This window comes from Anabrus simplex, chromosome 1, assembly GCF_040414725.1.
Source record: "Anabrus simplex isolate iqAnaSimp1 chromosome 1, ASM4041472v1, whole genome shotgun sequence".
NCBI classification, from domain to species: domain Eukaryota; kingdom Metazoa; phylum Arthropoda; class Insecta; order Orthoptera; family Tettigoniidae; genus Anabrus; species Anabrus simplex.
The window spans coordinates 962,248,156-962,264,524 of NC_090265.1; the positions used below are offsets into that span (position 1 = coordinate 962,248,156).

At 38.3% G+C, this 16,369-nt stretch overlaps 1 protein-coding gene across 1 annotated transcript in view; it reads left to right on the plus strand.

Annotated features, from left to right (window-relative positions):
• The window catches only part of LOC136857637 (DNA-dependent protein kinase catalytic subunit), an 873,484-nt gene that overhangs the window by 92,211 nt on the left and 764,904 nt on the right, over window positions 1-16,369 (plus strand). The window contains exon 6 of the mRNA XM_067136445.2: window positions 1,825-2,002. Within this exon, the coding sequence (XP_066992546.2) occupies window positions 1,825-2,002 (178 nt within the window). The remainder of the gene's footprint in view (window positions 1-1,824; window positions 2,003-16,369) is intronic.

The following is a 16,369-nucleotide window of genomic DNA, read 5'->3' on the forward strand; positions in this document are numbered from 1 at the left end:
ATATAGAACTGGCTTATCTCACAAGTAATCAGAACAAAGCATCATTAGCCAAATACGATCTCAGTGTGCGAACGTGTAACATCAACGAACAGCACAGGAATGACCACGCTCTCCCCTCTACTTGTTCTTTTAAAGAGACACGCACTTCTATTTGGATCCGCGGAACCGCCTTTAGTGAATAGGGTGGCAGTTCAACTGCCGCTTGAGTTTGAATGAGAAGCCCTTGAGCAATAACAAAATAATACCAAAATAAATGGTCGGTTATTGGACATTATAAATTTTCCAGCTAACTCATTCCTGGTTGCCAGCGTTTCACCCCCGTGTGCTAGGCTGGGATCGTCAGTTGGTACCTAGCACACCTACCAAGACACTGGCTAGTGCATACCGTGGAGGCCACTGCGTAGGCTAATAGTAGCCACCGGCAGTGCCAATGCACTATGAGAGACTTTGTCTCATTATCAAAAATTGATGCCTGCTTGGCCATCAGATGGTGTAGATGTTGATTCCCATAGGGAATCTGAAATATTTGTTCCGAATGAGTAAATTTATAATACCAAAATAAATGGTCCGTTATTGGGCATTATAAATTTTCCAGTTAACTCATTCCTGGTTGCCAGCGTTTCACCCCCGTGTGCTAGGCTGGGATCATCAGTTGGTACCTAGCACACCTACCAAGACGCTGGCTAGTGCATACCGTGGAGGCCACTGCGTAGGCTAATTGTAGCCACCGGCAGTGTCAATGCACTATGAGAGACTTTGTCTCATTATCAAAAATTGATGCCTGCTTGGCCATCAGATGGTGTAGATGTTGATTCCCATAGGAAATCAGAAATATTTGTTCCAAATGAGTAAATTTATAATACCAAAATAAATGGTACGTTATTGGACATTATAAATTTATATTATATTAATTTATATTATACATGCAGTGATACTTCACATCAGCTAACACTCACACTTTTGTTCTGTATCTTATCTGTCAGGTTTTGATTTTGTGTAAACTCTGGAAGGGCATCTCCTTCAAATGACACCAAATGTTCATCAACTGTGACATAGGCACCAGGCTCAAAACACTCCACACAGTTTCTAGCAAATTTATTACATACTTCCTGTAGAGCTGCCAGTTTGTTTTCTCGCCTCCTTTCTTTTCTTGTAGATTTATAATGAAAGCGAATGAGGATGAGTAGAAGCTTGAACCTAGCCTTGGCCATTGTTGTGGCGTAAATATGCCATCTAACAGTTTCGTCTGTGTCCACATTTTGTCTATAGACTCGCGATTGTCCCTAAAAGCTTTTGCCACAAACAGTATTTTGAAGAAAGCTTTCCTTTCAACATTATCAATAGGAACAAAGTTTCTCTTCTTACAAGGGTGATTTTAGCTCCATTCATTGACTGTTTGCATTTCTTTTCAGAGTATATGACGCCGTCTGGAGTATGTCAGCAACTAATATCTCCTTTGTTGCACTTTTAATCACTTTATTGTTATCAGGAAAACAATTTCTGTGTGATTTTCTTGAAACTGCATGTCAGGAATGTGGGACATATTCAGGAATTCTGGACTGTGAGCTTTTGGCGATGATGTTAGAAGTTGGAGTTTATTGTGAAGATCTTTCATAACCGCTATCTCATTAAACACCACTGTGTCCATAAAGGTAGTTCCGAGAGTTGAAATGGCTTTGATTTATTCAAGAAATTCTCAAACAATCTGAGCACTACTGACTATAATCTAGTTACTTTACTACACATGGTTGAACAATCACCAGAAATTGTTACATGCTTGTACTACCATTTGTTTATACCATACAAATGGTTCTCTGTTCACAGGTCCATTTTTCAAACAAGGCATCTTTTCCTGTCATCACTGGCTGTTTGGATGGCCTTAATGAATATCTGTGTACTTTTGCTCAGACTCTCGAGGAAAACCCAGAACTGTGCAAGAAAATCTATGGGTACATAAAAGAGTTGTCAAGTCCTGATGTAGACAAGAGAGTGGCTCAGCGAGGTAAGAGTCTCTGTATGAATTTTGGATGCAAACATCAGTTCTGTTGCAGCATCATTGTTGTCTTGATGTACAACTTGACTTACTAATTGATAAATGTACAGTACATTAACATTTTTATAAAATTTATGAACCATTTATACAGTCTCCATCTTCAGCTTCATTATTTCCCCACTAAGTGACATACTGTATTGATTAAAATGAAAAAGCTCAAAATTAGTGTTGTATTAATTAAGTTGTGTGAAGACCCATTGGAAGAAGCTTTTTTTTCTTCTTTGAGTAATTCAGTCTAATTCGCAATGAATCTTCTTGCCAGTTGTCTAAGCTCATCAGCTAGGCATAAATAACAGCTGACTTGGAACGAACTTAATAGTTAACCAGTAGTCAGGGTTTTATTTTACATGTGAGAGTCAAATTTGTGGACCACAAAGATGATCAAAGTAGATAAGTTTCATGTTCCATATTGATAGACAACTGTGGTACAGTGTTAGATCCACCTAATCAATACAAATTATTTACTAAATCAATGTATTATACATATACAGTATATGGGACTAGTTTCGACCTGAGCGGGGGTCATCATCAGCCTTATAAGTTAACCTAGAAATCAAATTGTTATAGTACATAATAATATGTTGTATTTACATTCTGATGTTTAGTGTTGGCCAACTTTTAACATGCTAGCATATCTGAAATACAGTAATACAAAACACAATGGTGAACTATAAGGATAAATGTCTTAAGCTCATTAGCTAGGCATAAATAACAGCTGGCTTGCAATATATTTTCAATACAAGATATCAAGTAAATAATGCTACATAAATCTTGGGACTAGTTTCAACCACTTAGTGGCCAACTTTAAATAAAAATGAAAAAAATCATGTGATAACTAAAACATATGTATACCAGACAAAGACTATGTTGTAGGAATAATTAAAACAATAAATATGAGGCACCGGGCAAGTTGGCCGTGTGCGTAGAGGCGCTCGGCTGTGAGATTATATCCGGAGATAGTAGGTTCGAATCCCACTCTCGGCAGCCCTGAAGATGGTTTTCCGTGGTTTTCCATTTTCACACCAGGCAAATGCTGGGGCTATACCTTAATTAAGGCCACGGCCACTTCCTTCCAACTCCTAGGCCTTTCCTATCCCATCGTCGCCATAAGACCTATCTGTGTCGGTGCGACGTAAAGTCACTAGCAAAAAAAAGAAAGAAAGAAAAAAAAAAAAAGGCATTTGGTCGTAAAACATGGTAACTAACAAAAAGTTAATTTGCGGGAAATATGATTTCAATATTAGGGGAAAATATGCACTTACATCACTTTCAGAATATTAGGTAGTGTTTTTCTGAATATATTTTCTATTATGTTTTAGAACACATGTAATAAGAATAATAAGAGTACTACTTTATCCCAGATTTTCAGTGATTTTAAAAAGAGTCTAACAGTAGATACTAGTGACCGAAGGTGGAGTCTGACTTGGGCTACAGCTAGTGATGGGCAAATGATACCCGTGTTCGAGCGGGATCAAGCCAACCCGATACACGGCGAGGTTTGAGCCTGTTCGAAGCAAGCTCGAGCAGTCGCGTGACCGAAGGCGGAGTCTGACTCGGGCTACAGCGCGAACGTGCAGATAAGCAAACAGCATGTGAAGTGAAGCACCGTTCACGCAGGTGTGTGTATGATATTGATAATGAAGGTTCGTGCTTTCACATATTACTACAGTCAGTCATTGACGTATATCTTATGGGGAATAAAAATTGCCCATAAAATTAGAAGGCTTAGATTATGATAATATGCAATGGAAAGGACAAAGCATGTATCCGTAATATTCTTTGCGTATTAACAGAAGTATTTCCTCCCAAGACAGTACTTGTGTACCTTGTAACAACTGTACGTTGGACGCAACATTATGAATAAAAAACCAAACCAAACCCCATGGCGCAACAGCCCCGAAGGGCCATGGCCTACCAAGCGACTGCTGCTCAGCCCGAAGGTCTGCAGATTACGAGGTGTCGGGTGGTCAGCATGATAGGTCCTCTCATCTGTTGTTCTTGGCTTTCTAGACCGTGCAAAATTATGATTATGGTAATATTATTCTTACAATGTCATGCTTTGGATGGCTAAGACAGCTGTGCAGCATGGCAGGTGAGGTTCTCCTTCTGTCCTCAATGTTGGGGGGTTTGAATCCACTCCTTGGGAGAGAATTACCCTTTTTGTTCGTATAGAAGCATTTGAGTAAGAAAGGATTGACATCTCATCAATCGTGTACACAAATACATGTATAAATATTGTTATGCAGCAATGTTACTGTCTGATTGCGTGAAATATATATGAAAGTCAAAATTGACTCGAGATTTCAAGCTGTATCTTTAACCATAATTCAGGTCAATAGGTCCAGTAATTTTCGATCCCATCTGGAACAAATAAAACAAGACACCATCTTATGGTGTTAAGAATTCTGACCCTGCCGGGTATCGAACCCGGGACCCCTGTGACCAAAGGCCAACACGCTAACCATTGAGCCAGGCGGCTGAGCGAGAAATGTGTCAACAGCTGAAGATAAAATATCATACATTTTAAGTTTTTTTGTTAGTTGCTTTACGTCGCACCGACACAGATAGGTCTTATGGCGACAATGGGACAGGAAAGGCCGAGGAATGGGAAGGAAATGGCTGTGGTCTTAATTAAGGTACAGCCCCAGCATTTGCCTGGTGTGAAAATGGGAAACCACGGAAAACCATCTTCAGGGCTGTCGACAGTGGGGTTCAAACCCGCTATCTCCCGGATGCGAGCTCACAGCTGCTCGCTCCTAACCGCACTGCATTTTTAGTCTTATAACCATTCAAATATGTAACTATTACAGCACATGAATGGTTTCCTTTTTCTGTCTTTATAGGCCCAAACAACACATTTTAGTAGACAATTGGTTTATTCGGATCGAGGCATTTGTAACGAATCATCGCACAAACACAAATTTTGACTGTCTCCAATATATAGGTATGGGTCGAAATTATATTATGTACAAAAGACACGGAAGTAACAGTAAAGAGGACGAACAGGTACTGTCAAGCATAATACTCTTGCATATTCTTCTCAAGTTTGCTGGGTATTAGTAACAGCAAGGCGCTAGGTTGCGGCGTGCACAAAAGCTCGAGCAAAGCTCAATCTTGATCGAACTTTGACGTCATCTGTTCGAGCAGCTCGAGCCGGGCTCAAGCACGTCACTAGTAGATACCCTGTTTTACTTGCAGAAATAGGTCACAACTTACCTAGTTATGTTCCACATACCATGTTTTACATTATTATAAATAGTATGTTGGAAAGGTAAAAGATAAACTGTGACAAGTGAGGAGATAATGTTTTACTTTATGTGCTGAATGATCTAACTTCGTAATTAAAGGAATACAGATGCTTCCTACTGGGAATGGAATCAGTTTAATATAATGTAATAAATACAAATATATTTAAGCAGAACTTGTGACGTAAACAAAAGGAAACTCTCTTAATTTACTTAGAAAACTACACTTAAAGAACAAAATATGAACAAACAAAAAAAAACCAGTTTGAGATTTGTGTGCTTTATTGAAAGACACCCTGTATTGCTGGCTGCAATGGATTTTTGTAGGGGCTAGTATGTGTTACTGGGAGCAGAGACCTCTGTAGTAGCTATGATAGACCTGAGGTATGTACTGCAACAAGCTGAGAACATCATCCAATCTTTTCTTGTTAACTGGTCGAGGCCTGCTGTAAAGAGGTAGCAGTTCACAATTAAATTGTTGTAAAAATTCTTGTTGATCAAGGGATGACCTTTCATCCTTCTTGAAACGTTTTCTCCCAGACCAAAGTACGTATTGCTGACATTAATGGAATTTGGATTGTCATAGGAGATGTACAGTTTAACAGCTGAAGCAGTGACATTTTTTGGTGGCCTAAAATATTGCTTAAGTGACGAAATTTTAAAGAAATCCTTCCTCTGCATATGATACACATGAAAGGGATGAGACCTTTGAGCGTTCTTCAGTACCTTTCCCCATTCCTCTGGAGAGTATACAAATTGTATGTGGTCCCTTACATATTGCTCCACTCTTCCAAAGTTCCTGATGGTAACATAGTATGCCCAACAGTGGAGAAGCCATGTTAAACACTTTTCACTCTTCCACTTGCTAATAATTTTAACCAAAGTGCGACAATAGCCCAGTTCTTGTTTTGGCCGCAGCAGTTGTTAGATGTTACTAGTAGTTTGTCACAATGTATGTTCTGCTGATTGAAGTGTTTCAAAATGCAGCTGGCTATATTATCACCTCCTCTACCAGCTGTAGATTCATCCCAGTAATAGAAATATCCTGTGTTGGATGAGCAGTCATGAATGCTAAGGTTATAGCAGAAACACTTCCTTTTATAAAATGCAGGGCCTGTGGATAGCTTTGGAAGTGGAAGAGCTTGCTGTAAATCTAACGTAAGTATGAGAGCATCTTTGTCGTTTGGTCCATCTTGAATGAACTTGAACCCAGCAGCAGCCTTCAAGTGATGTTTTTGTATGCTTATACTGATTTCTTTTATTTTTGTTTTGTCTTTGTCCTTTTCTGCTTGTTGAAGATCGATTCTCATAGAGTCACGATCCTTATATGTATCTGTTTTTGGTTTCTTGAATCCAATATTAATTTCTTATAAAAATATCAGAAGATACAGGAATGTAACCAGCTTCGGAACAGAAAGTGGTGTACTTGACAGTGTACTCCATGGACATGAACATTTTATAAGGGTTCTTGTGACGGGTATAATGACTTTCGTATTTTGGGAGCCTATCTATGAAGATACGAACATTATTTATATCAGTTTCAGAGTATTTTTTCTTGTGGTGACCATGGCTACCCTTTTTATCTAAAGGAGGACAAGAGGATCCTTGTTTTTTTTACTAAGTAAAGTTTCAATTCCTCCCTGTTTTTTTAAAAACCATGGATAATTAAGAAGGCCTTTTTACAAACTTTTACTTTCTGTACGTCTACCACAATATGGTATATTGCAGTAAAAGTTCTTTGGGAAGGACTCCCGCTCCTTTTAGTTTTTTGTGCAGATTTTTGGACATCTATCAGACTAAACAAGTAAGCGTTCTGTGTATTATACTTACCAATAGCAGTAAACTCTTCAAAGATAGAATTATGGGTTTCTTCATCAATTTTATCAAAACATTGTTTTTTTACAATTATAGTCATGTCCGATTTTTCATGGAGATTAGGTTTACCCTTACCCCGATATGACAAGTAACTCTTGTCCAGATTTCTGGCAGTTTTATTTTTGACCTGTTTGTTGACTCCTCTTTTTCTTTTTCTCCCAACTTTTCGTGACACTTTCTGTTTTATAAAATCATCCATTGAATTCTCAGCTGTTAAAGTGGGATCACTGATGCAGGCTGGTTGCACAACAGAAGGTGATGTTTCTGATAGCCCGTCTTCTCCAATCGTTGTACTAGTAGGGGGTCCAGGTTGGCATATTTCACCAGTTTCAAGTGGATTTGATTTGTTTCAAGTGGATTTGATTTCTGAAACAAATTTTTTTAGTCAGTAAGTTGGAACTCAGTAATATTAGCCTACCGATTAATATTATTTTTATTTTGTTTCATTTTCTTATTAAATTATGATTATTATTTCAAATTTGGAAAATAAATCATAATAGTACAAAAGATAACACCTGTAAGCCATAATTCAACTGAGTTGTGGAGCTTCTAGCTACTTGAATTTAAAACATGGTAACTGCAGTAGATACCATATTTTACATTTGCGTGTTTTTATATTTTTGCAACAGATTAAAGAAATAATTGCTTGAAGGTAAGTGTTTTATGTTAAATAAAAGCTCACAAATTAAATTAGGTAATATATCTTGTACTGCAGTAAGAGAAATAATTAAAAACTTATGTCATGTTGGGAGTTTTAGAGATGGGCCAAGGTGAAGAACATGTTATGCACTACACATACCATATTTTACACCTAAGAGGTTAGAAAAATAAGGCATTAGTTTCTTACCTTTCAAAAAACCAGCTTCATTTCTGATCGGCTGCAGTCATATTCAGGATCAAAATGTGGATCTTGATCTATATCATCGCATAAAGAACTGTCATCGGTGTCACTGCTTAGCTGTAATAAACTTCTTTCTATGTCACAATCATCAACAAACAGTTTTCTTCCTGCTGCCATTTTTGCTAGTTCACATCTTTTACTTGCATTAAGCTGCTACATACCATATCTTGTTACCAACATTCTTCTTCTTTTATGACCGCATAGCACTTTAGTCAGGCCATCGTTCAGGTTTCTTTTAAGGGATTGTTCGGGCTTTGCGGTCCTCTCAGTACTTCTTCAGATGCTCCGATCTTCGTGCCCTTTCCTCAGTTGAAAATATGCATGTTGTTGGTTTGTTTCGTGTAAGGGTAAAGCAGAGGTTTGTATTCTTGAGTTTTGTATTCAATTTTATCTTATTTGTGGTGTCTTCCATTGTAAGGCCTATTTTCTTCAGATCCTCTCTTACTTTACATCCTGTTGTGGTATTTTTTGAGACGAGATTGTGTTGTACTAGTTGTTTCAGAAGTTTCGAATCCTGCATGTCCAAAGAATCCCAGTCTCCTCTTACGCATAGTATCTGTAATGGGTTCTAGGCTCTTTGTACACGACTTTGTTGGGTATTATCCGCCACTGTCCATCCTTCTGGTATTTTTTGTTGATGCAGGTTCTTCCAATCCTCCTTTCAATTTTCTAAAGTCTGTCAGTCTTTGATTGTTTATTCAGGTGAAAAAGTATTTTTGCTGCATAATTATGTAACTTCCGGTTTTATAACTGTGTTGTAGTGTTTTATTTTTGCATTTATTGATAGACATTTCTTTTTGTAGATATCCCATCTTAATTTTTGTGCTTTAGCTAGTCTATTTGTTCTTGTTTGGATTGAGATTGTTTTCATTTAGGTTATGTGTTATTACTTCTCCAAGATATTTAAATTGAGTTACTATTTTGATTTTATTACCATTTATGGTAACTTCTTTTAGTTGTGTTGATAGTAAGGTGTTTCAAATGATATTTTGAGGCCAATTTTATTTGCAATGTTTTGAAGTTCTGATATCTGGGTTTTTGCTTTTATGTCCACTGCTAGTAATGCTAAATTGTCGGCAAAACATTAATGGAATTTGGATTGTCATAGGAGATGCACCAGGTACACATAAACGGTCCTTATCTTTTGTTATTTAGTACGTAGGTCACCTACAATTCTGATATTCTTCAATAGCATTATGTCATTTTCATGTAAAGCCTACCTTTTCCCTCGTCTTATATGATCAATACCAGGTTGCTTTTAAACTTCTTCCCTTTTTTTTTAATATCCAAGGAAATACAGTAGTTCATTGTTCCTGGAAAAGAAAAAGTCTTAGAATTCTCGTATTACACGAACAAGAGAAAATATATTGCAACACCAAAAAGATAAAATAAAAGGGGTATAAGGTTTTTACATTTTTCTTTGATAGTAAGGTTTAAGTAGGAATACGTGGGATTTGGATACCCTTTGACTTTTTATGTCTTCTAGCTTAACTCTTACAGGTCCAAGAAATTCAATAATTTTCTTGTGGCTGGACCATTTCTGGCAAAGTTTAGTGGCGATTTGGTCCGCTGCTGAACTGACAGGAAAAGATTTCACTACGACCAGATCTCCAGCTTTGAAACTGACGGCTTTCCTTCCTTGGTTGAACTTTTTTGCCACACGTTTGCGGGCTTTGATCAGTTGTTCGATGGCTTCTTTCCATTTTGTCTTAACATCCAGGTTTCTCGATGACTCAGACAGGTATTCGACGTTCCATTTTAATTGAAGCGGATCCGTGATACTTCTCCCTAGAAATAAGTCAGCTGGTGTGTGGCGGTGAGATTCATGCACAGCGTTGTTGAAAGCTAGAACAAAAAAGGCTAGAGTATCGTCCCAACTGCGTGGATCAGCGCTTAAAAGGCGCTCAGGCAGGATTTTAGATTTTTGTGGAATCTTTCCACGTGGGATGACTTGGGGTAATGTGGACTTAGAAAAATATGTTTGATTCCCCACCCGAAGCAGAGGTGACGGAATTTATCACAGTTGAAAGTAGAGGCATTACCGGAAACTAAAACCTTGGGAGGCCCAAAAACTCCAAAAATGTGCCGGGACAGCACATAGACGGCGGCATTCAATTTTATTTTACGGACCGGGAAAAACCACACAAATTTAGAAAAGGCATCGATAACAGAAAGTATGTAAAAGAAAGTATTCCGATACGATTGTTCTTCGATTTCATTAGAGGACCGAAATAATCAATGAATAATTTTTCACCAGCGTAAGAAGCAACATCAGCAGAATGGAGGCCAATTTGCGAACATTGTGCAGGTTTACACCGTTGGCAGATATCACAGCTCTTTACGTACTCTAAGACATAATTTTTGACGTTAGGCCAAAAGTAATCCTGCGAAACTCGTTGCAGGGTTTTGTATTGACCTAGATGGGCGCCTAAGTAGGAATCTTGAAAGTAATGCAGAATCATGGATCTTAATTTAACAGGAACAAAATTTTGTCCCTCCTATTCTTGCAGATGCGATGAACCAACAATCCATGTTTGATTACAAATGCTCTGTTACGAACGGACCCATTGGCGATCCCTTTCATCAGTTCAGAACACTCTTTGTCTTCCTTTTGGTGCACAGAAATATCGGTGAAAGACCAAGGATGGTTTTGAAGAATATGGATTCTGTCACGTGGGTCGCAGTTTACATTGGACTCGCCGTCAGGTGGTTTAAATCCGTCGATTATCTGTGACAAACAGCCCGCCACGACATTCTCTTTCCCATGAATGTGCACGATGGTGAATTTATAAGCTGATAAATGCAGAATCCACCTAGCCGTCCTCCCAAGTCTTTTCACATTGGCGCTCATCCACGATAAGGCTTGATTATACGTGTGGATGAAGAAATGACGGTGTTCCAAGTAGGAATGAAATTTTTCAACACTCAAAACTACCGCCAAACATTTCTTCTAATAAATAGAATACCATAATTCAGCTCCGTGCAATAACTTGCTGAAATACGCAATAGGAACCAGTTTCCAATCGTCAGCACATTAATTTTAAACCACAGAAACTCACCTCGCTAGAATCTCTGGAAAAATCAGGACTATGGAGAACAGTGGCTTCACAAAGGGCTTTCTTCAGCAGATCGAAAGCATGGGTTTGGGCTTCTACCCAGATAAAACGGCAATTCTTTCTTTTTACAAAGTTAAGAGGGGCTGAAACCTGAGAAATTTGTTTGATGAAACAACTGTAAAAACCGACCATACACAGGAATCTTCTCACACCGCTCACATTTTTGGGCTGTTTGAGTTGTTTTTAATGTTGTCATTTAATCTTCTTATGCTATTTTTAAGGACACTTTCTCTCAAAGCATTGATACTTTGTCAATATATAAATTTTTCATCTAAATAGTGTTATGTGGCTGAAGATGTTAATAATATATGAAACATGTACCACTTTTAACCAATAAGTTGCCTTAACCCATTAGCGCCTTGCATTGCCATACGGAAACGATTTTTGCACCTTTTTCTTTTAATACTGTTGGTAATAAAAAATAATCTGGAAGATTGTTGTGTCATCCGACAGTTAGAGAAGAGTTTGTAGAATCGAGTAATCACGTTTATTTAATTTAAAAATCTATTGTTGTGACACAAAGACTGGTGGACTCTTGGTTATTTTAAGATTCCTGCGAAATGGCTGCCGGCTTCACGTAAGAAGGATATAAAATCTGTAAGTGAAGTTCTTTCATTGGATTATGTTTACAGTAGTGTTGTGCACACTTCATTATATAAGTTGTAAGCATTTGAAATAGTACGGGCGCACAATGCTGTAGTAGTGCTTGTTGAATCATTAGCGGGGGGCAACGCTAGGCGTTTATACTCAGTAAAATTGCTGCAGCTGTCAGATCATGATACTTTACACTGATTCATACATCTTCATTGCAGGAAGGGATTTTCCCTTTTAGAAGCACTGGATATGGTACTGACTGAAGATCTTGATGGTGATATTTTTGTAGAACCGCCCTATGTAGATGTACTTACAGATGAGGGCTCCTGGTGATGAAGATAATGGTGGGCTTATTGATAATCTATCTCTCGACAGCTACATGGCAGTGCTGAAATGAAGCTTGTAAATAATGAAAGAATTGGGATTAGTTACGATGGTGAAGGTGTGTTACCAGAGGACGAAGTGCCTTTTCTGTCTACTGATGCAAGATCTGTTTCAATACCCCATGCTGCGAAAGAGCGGATAACTGATAGAGGAAATAATAAATCAAATAAACTAAGATAGACCAATGGGGCTGATTTCAATACTGGGCTACTGTTGACATTTCCGGAGTCTAATTATAGCAAGTGAAAATCCATGACTGTTGTTGACATTTTTGAATTGTTTACAGATAACCAGCTGATCGAACATTTAGTTCGAGAGACTAAAACGTATGCAGTGTTTTTAAATTGTACGGACCCACAAATAACTTCTGATGAAATTCGTTGCTTTATCGCCATACTTTTCATTTCTGGATATAATAGGTTGCCCTCCAAGCATTCTTATTGGGACACGCAGGATGATAATGAACACAGTGAAAGATTGTCAATCTCTATCTCTGTGGCTAACGCGCAAGTAATGAGGGTGGGCATTTATATGCCTCCGAAAATATAGACTACTGTAGTTACTCTATAGTTTGCAACTGCATCTGAAGTTCTTTTTGATTCATTTTCTTTATTTTTGATGTTATTTTATTTTTCCAATGATTTTTTGTTTTGACAGGCAATGAACTGTACATATGTGTCTATGTACTGCAAACAAATATTTTCTCCTTTGTTCAATAATTCTATTTTCTTTTTGCTGTGATGTGAATAAAAACTGATATTCCATATTCTTACAGCAAATAATACTAAGATATTTCAAAATTGTTATTCCACAAAAACAAAAACAAAACCACTTTGCAACCTAAATTCGAATTTCAAAACCATTGTTTAAAAATAGGTAGTGCAAGCGCCTAGCGTTGCCATATGGCAACATCAGATATCTTATGGCCTAGTGATTCCAAAATTCTAAAAATTGTTTTATTAATTTATTTTGGTCTCAAACATGCGACAAAACACAATAAATAAGCAAATCTCAGAAAAAGTTAATTCAGGCGCTAATGGGTTAAGCAACTAATGTATCGACAAGGTGGAAAAAAAATTGTGAATACATTTAACCCTGTCGGGATTAACAGCATTGCCAGAATCAGATATGATATGACCAAGGAAATTCAAATGCTTGGAGCAAAGAGAGACCTTTTTTGGATTTATAGTAAACTTGTGCTTGTGTAAATAAGGTAGGACCTCTCAGAGATAAACGAGGTGTTCCTCAAAGGTTGCAGAAAGTATAAGAAGATCGTCAAGATAGTTGAACACACAGGAAAATTTCAGATCCCCAAGGATCGAATTAGGGATGCGGCTGAGTGCTTGACCACCTATAGATATGCCCATCGGCACTTTATTGAATTCAAAAAGTCCAAACGGGGTAGCAAAAGAAGTATAAGGGCGGCTTTTAGGGTGTAAGGGGATTTGATAGTATGCTGAATTAAAGTCAAAAACGGTGAAAAATTTATCTCCATGGAAATGTTGGAAGACACTTTCAATGGTGGGTAAAGGGAAAATGTCAAAAACGATGTTTTTATTGACTTTCCTATGATCGACAATAAATCTGAATTTACGGTCCTTTATAGGGATAAGGAAGGCAGGACTACTGAAGACACACTTGGACGGACTGACTACTTTCTTATCCAAAAGGTCATTGAGATAATCTCGCATAGCAGACAATTTGGGAAAGGAACAACCCTAGATTGGCAGTCAGGACATCAGAAAATTCCTCCAATAAACTGTTTAACATAAAATTCTGATTATCTGTCAAATCACAAGAGGCGTTGGGTAGTTTAGAATTGGAAATGGAGCAAATAGCAGCCTTCCTAAGGGGTGCTTCAAAAGGGTAATTTTTGCCAGATTTGAAATGGAAAGCAAAGGTTCGGGCAATAAAGTCAATGGATAAACCAGTAGATAACATAAAATCGGTGCCCAAAATGACAGGGGCAGATAGATCAGGAACAACATTGACTATCCAGTTCCACGACAGGTTGTGGATTTTGATATGACATTTAACCTGACCCACAGGACGTACTTGACGATCATCAGCTAACATAAATTGCCCTGAGCCCTCACTATATTGGAGGTATTTCAAATTCATGCCACTCACAATAGATTGGTTCATGAAGGAACGACAAGATCCAATATCTTAATAACGCATATATTATGCACGATCCATAAAAATTTTTGCCCAGGTTGTAGAGGAGGGAAGACTCCAAATCTTTTTTACACAAATCCCTATCAAGTAGAAACAACGGGCCATCACGCCGGCGTGGATTTAGTTTTCCCTGTTGAGAATTGCACCTAGGACATACATTGTACATATCATTTAGACCACATTTATAACATTTTAAGGGAGACTTAGACCAACAGTTCTTAGAGACGTGCCCTAATTTCCCACAATTCCAACATTTCACTACAGCAGTTTTACTTTCAATAATTAAGTTAGAATTTTGGACGGCATTAATACGGCAACGAGTAGGAGAGATGAAGGACATTATAAATTTTCCTGCTAACTCATTCTTGGTTGCCAGCGTTTCGCCCTCGTGTGCTAGGGTGGGCTCATCAGTTGGTACCTAGCACACCTACCAATACGCTGGCTAGTGCATACCGTGGAGGCCACTGCGTAGGCTAACTGGAGCCACCGGCAGTGCCAATGCACTAAGAGACTTTGTCTCATCAGCAAAAATTGATGCCTGCTTGGCCATCAGATGATAGATATGAGTAGATATACGGTATGCACTAGCCAGCGTATTGGTAGGTGTGCTAGGTACCAACTGATGAGCCCACCCTAGCACACGAGGGCGAAACGCTGGCAACCAAGAATGAGTTAGCAGGAAAATTTATAATGTCCAATAACGGACTATTTATATTGGTATTATAAATTTACTCATTCAGGACAAATATTTCATATTCCCTATGGGAATCAACATCTATATCATAGGAGAGATGAAGTTCGACGTACAATCGGAACTCCCAGGAGAACGGGTTGAAGAAGGAATCGCACCAAAGGAGACAGCCCTTGACGGAGCATGATAAGTGACGTTGGGGAACGAACAATCAGATGGTGCGGGAGGCGGACGGTACAATTTATTCTGATAAATGGTTGTCTCAAACTTGTGACCCAAACTAATGATTTCTTCCATGCTCTCAACCTGCGATCGTTTTATGTAAAATTTGTAATCGGGGGCCAGATTCCTATAAAACTGATCAAATACTTCCGATTCGGAGGACTTGATACACAAACGATTGAATAGCAGTAAAATGCCAGTGGCATAGTCATCAATGGGTTCTCCTACTGCTTGAGTTCTTCTGAAAATTTCCTGTTTCAAGCAGTAGTCCATATCGGACAAACCAAATCTCTGTTTTATTTGCCTAGCAGGATTGGATATTCGCTTTTTGCTACTCTGAACCATTTCAATGCTGGCCCTTCCACCATTTCAGGGATGATTGTTATGAACAGATCAGGAGATAAGGAGCTACGTTCGGCAATATCTTCAACCCGTTCCAAGAACTCTATAATGCTAGAACTATTACCTTCCCCCGAAAAATTCAGCTTCCATTTACGGACAATGTCAAAAACAGAGTTAATATTAGAAATATGGTCACTAATTGGCCTAGTAATTTGTGAATCAGTGTTCACGCGTTTTTCAGTGAGGGCATTTTCACCATCGGCTATCGTACCCCTCGCTTCAAAATATCTAGCACACTCACTATCAGGTGCGAGAGACGTGTTAATTTCATCTAATTCATGACCCTTTTCTTTCTCTGTGTTAGAGACATCTCCAGCAAAAATTTCACTCTCAGTGCTCATATTCAAGACATTATCTCTTTCCATAATTAGAACGAAATTTCAGCAGCAATAGACATGCAAAGGATAACGAAACTACGTAACTCAGTAAGCATACCCAAAATTAAAACCAGGACGTGACAGCAACACACATGGAGATTGGGGGTTAATCGGGAGTAATTTAACATACCCAGAATACATTTTCATCCCCAGCTCTACCTCATCCGAATTTCTTGTATAGACAAGGTGGAAAATAAAAATACTTAGTTGGAGGTATCCTAGTTGAACCGCGCGATTGCTACCATTTGAGCCACACCCCGTACGCACATTCATGGAATCCTGCTCACTGTGCATAATATAACATCATAAACTATAAACTGAGGCCCAGATT